Source organism: Myotis brandtii, unplaced genomic scaffold (genome assembly GCF_000412655.1).
Source record: "Myotis brandtii unplaced genomic scaffold, ASM41265v1 scaffold717, whole genome shotgun sequence".
NCBI lineage: Eukaryota > Metazoa > Chordata > Mammalia > Chiroptera > Vespertilionidae > Myotis > Myotis brandtii.
This window is the reverse complement of record NW_005370825.1, coordinates 190,948-193,336: the sequence shown is the minus strand read 5'-3', so window position 1 is coordinate 193,336 and position 2,389 is coordinate 190,948. Positions and strand designations below refer to the sequence as shown.

General features: G+C 46.5%; 1 protein-coding gene across 1 annotated transcript in view; it reads right to left on the bottom strand.

Annotated features, from left to right (window-relative positions):
* Positions 1-2,389, bottom strand: part of WDR64 (WD repeat domain 64) — a 62,441-nt gene that overhangs the window by 16,484 nt on the left and 43,568 nt on the right. Inside the window, exons 15-16 of the mRNA XM_005882445.2 lie at positions 1,724-1,825; positions 396-465 (exon numbers count right to left, since the gene is read on the bottom strand). Coding sequence (XP_005882507.1) covers positions 396-465; positions 1,724-1,825 — 172 coding nt within the window. The remainder of the gene's footprint in view (positions 1-395; positions 466-1,723; positions 1,826-2,389) is intronic.

The window sequence follows — 2,389 nt, the reverse complement described above, 5'->3', positions numbered from 1 at the left end:
CCGCAACCCAGGCACATGCCCCCGACCGGAATCGAACCCGGGACCCTCCAGTCCGCAGGCCGACGCTCTATCCACTGAGCCAAACCGGTTTTGGCTCCTCTTTACTTCTTAAGAATATTTTTTTAGAGAGGGAGGAGGGGCAGGGAGAGAGAGAGAAACATAGATGTGAGAGCGCAACATTCATTGACTGCCTTCTGATCCTGAGCCTGCAACCTTTAACTGGGAATCAAACCAGCAACCTTTCGGTGCACGGGATGACACCCAACCCACTGAGCCACCCCAGCCAGGGCCCCTTTACCTTCTATCGAAGGAAGGGCGAAAATGCAACCAACCCTGATTTTTGAACCAACACTGGGTGTAAAAGTTAAGACACACTCTCCCTATTTCTTGCTTACCTTGCTGCTCTGAGGACCCTTACTAGAGTCACATTGGGACGAAGAGCATACGGAATCCTGACTTGTCTTCCTGTAAGGAGAGAGAGGAAGCCCAAAGAGGAAACATTAAGATTCTTTCCTACTCAACGGGTGCTCTTCTCTGCTTTGATTTCAGTCCATTCTCTGATACTTCTTTCATCCTCTGTAGACACTGAGCCGCTCACGTATAAAACAAAGCACATCCCATATCTTGTGTCACAAATGCTCATCTGCCTGGTGTTGGTGGAGGCTATTGGGGAACCTCAGGGATTCAGGCTCATTGCTGCCTGGTCTGGGAACGAAACAGTTGTCTGTCCCAGGCCTCAGGCTAGATGCAGTCCCAAAGGTTCTGACACGGTGTCTAGTGGTGGGAGTGGGTGGGGGTAAGAGTGGGACCCTGAGTAGCCTGGTTAACTTCTGCTCTACAGTTTCCGGTTCTGGCCTGGTCCACTCTGTGACACTGCTGGAATGGGCTGAACAGTGCCTTGGGGTCTGGTGCAAGTATATCCACAGCAAGGCCTCAAAATATTCTCAGAATAAGGAATTCCAAGCCAACAGAATATATTCTGGCTCACCTCTGGATGACCCAAAACTCGCATAGAAACACTTTTTTTAAAAATATTTTTTTTTATTGATTTCAGAGAGGAAGGGAGAGAGAGATAGAAACATCAATGATGAGAATCATTGATTGGCTGCTTCCTGCACGTCCCTACTGGGGATTGAGCCCGAAACCTGGGCATGCGTCCTGACCTCCTGGTTCATAGGTCAATGCTCAACCACTGAGCCAAACTGGTCAGGCTAGCATAGAAACTGTTGACTTCTCTTCAGAGAGGTGTTTACCATGGCCTACAGATGGAAAACCAGACCATAAAGCAAATATAAAGAGAAAAATACTTTCTCTTCAATATTTAAATAATGATCTCTCGCTCTCTCTCGTAAATGGATGATGATTGCTCAGTTTTATTGGAGGCCATATGAGACCTGCTGCCATTTGATCTGTCTGCGTCACATCCATGCTCACAGAGTTTAATTTTGGCTACAAGTGTGGTTAAGGGAGCATTTGCTACTGTTGTAAAGGGTGCTGTGGGTCTGACCGAGTGAAGGAAATTACATTCCCACACAGCAAATTGGGTCCCCGGGGACCATCCACTACAAAAGCCAGTGACGGGGAAGAAAGCTGAAACCAGGTAGTCTACCCAATTTGCCTTCCCTCACGTGTACCTTCCTTAAGGCTGGGATGGGGAGAACTCTTTGGATGTCACCCACGTAAGACTCAGACAGCATTTCTCTATCAGTGAGTACCAAGTTACCTTGCACACTCAAGGGTACGAAAGAGGAACGTGATGTCGTTAACTCTATAGCGTTTGGGATCCAAGTCCGGATTGACAGTGAAGCAATCTTCAGGTCTGTACCTGGAAAGAAACATACGTGTACATGATAAACATGTAAGAATTAGGTAACTTACATGCCTTACATTACAAATCCCACGCAGAGCTCACCAACTCCTAAAATGTTGATCTCGAACATGAATAGAAAATCCAGAGGTATAGCATTTGAACATATCTTTTTTTTAATAAGGCTCTATGTAGCGACACAAACATTGAGTGTGTAAAAGTCCTTTAATTCAAGTGGCTGGTCTATTCTTCCTACTTGTAGGTCAGAGAGTGGGCTTCTGTAATATCCTGGAAGTTTCATAGGATTTAAAGGTTCGAATTCTAGCCCTAGCAGGTTTTGCTCAGTGGATAGAGCGTCAGCTTGCAGACTGAAGGGTCCCAGGTTCATTTCCGGTCAAGGGCACGTACCTTGGTTGCCAGCACCTCCCTCGCCTGGGTCCTGGTCAGGGCACGTGCAGGAGGAAACCAATCAATGTGTTTTTCTCACATCCGATATTTCTCTCTGTCTCTCCCTCTCTCTTCCACTCTCTCTAAAAAAAAAAAAAAAAAATAAATGGAAAAATATCCTTGGGGGGGGATTAA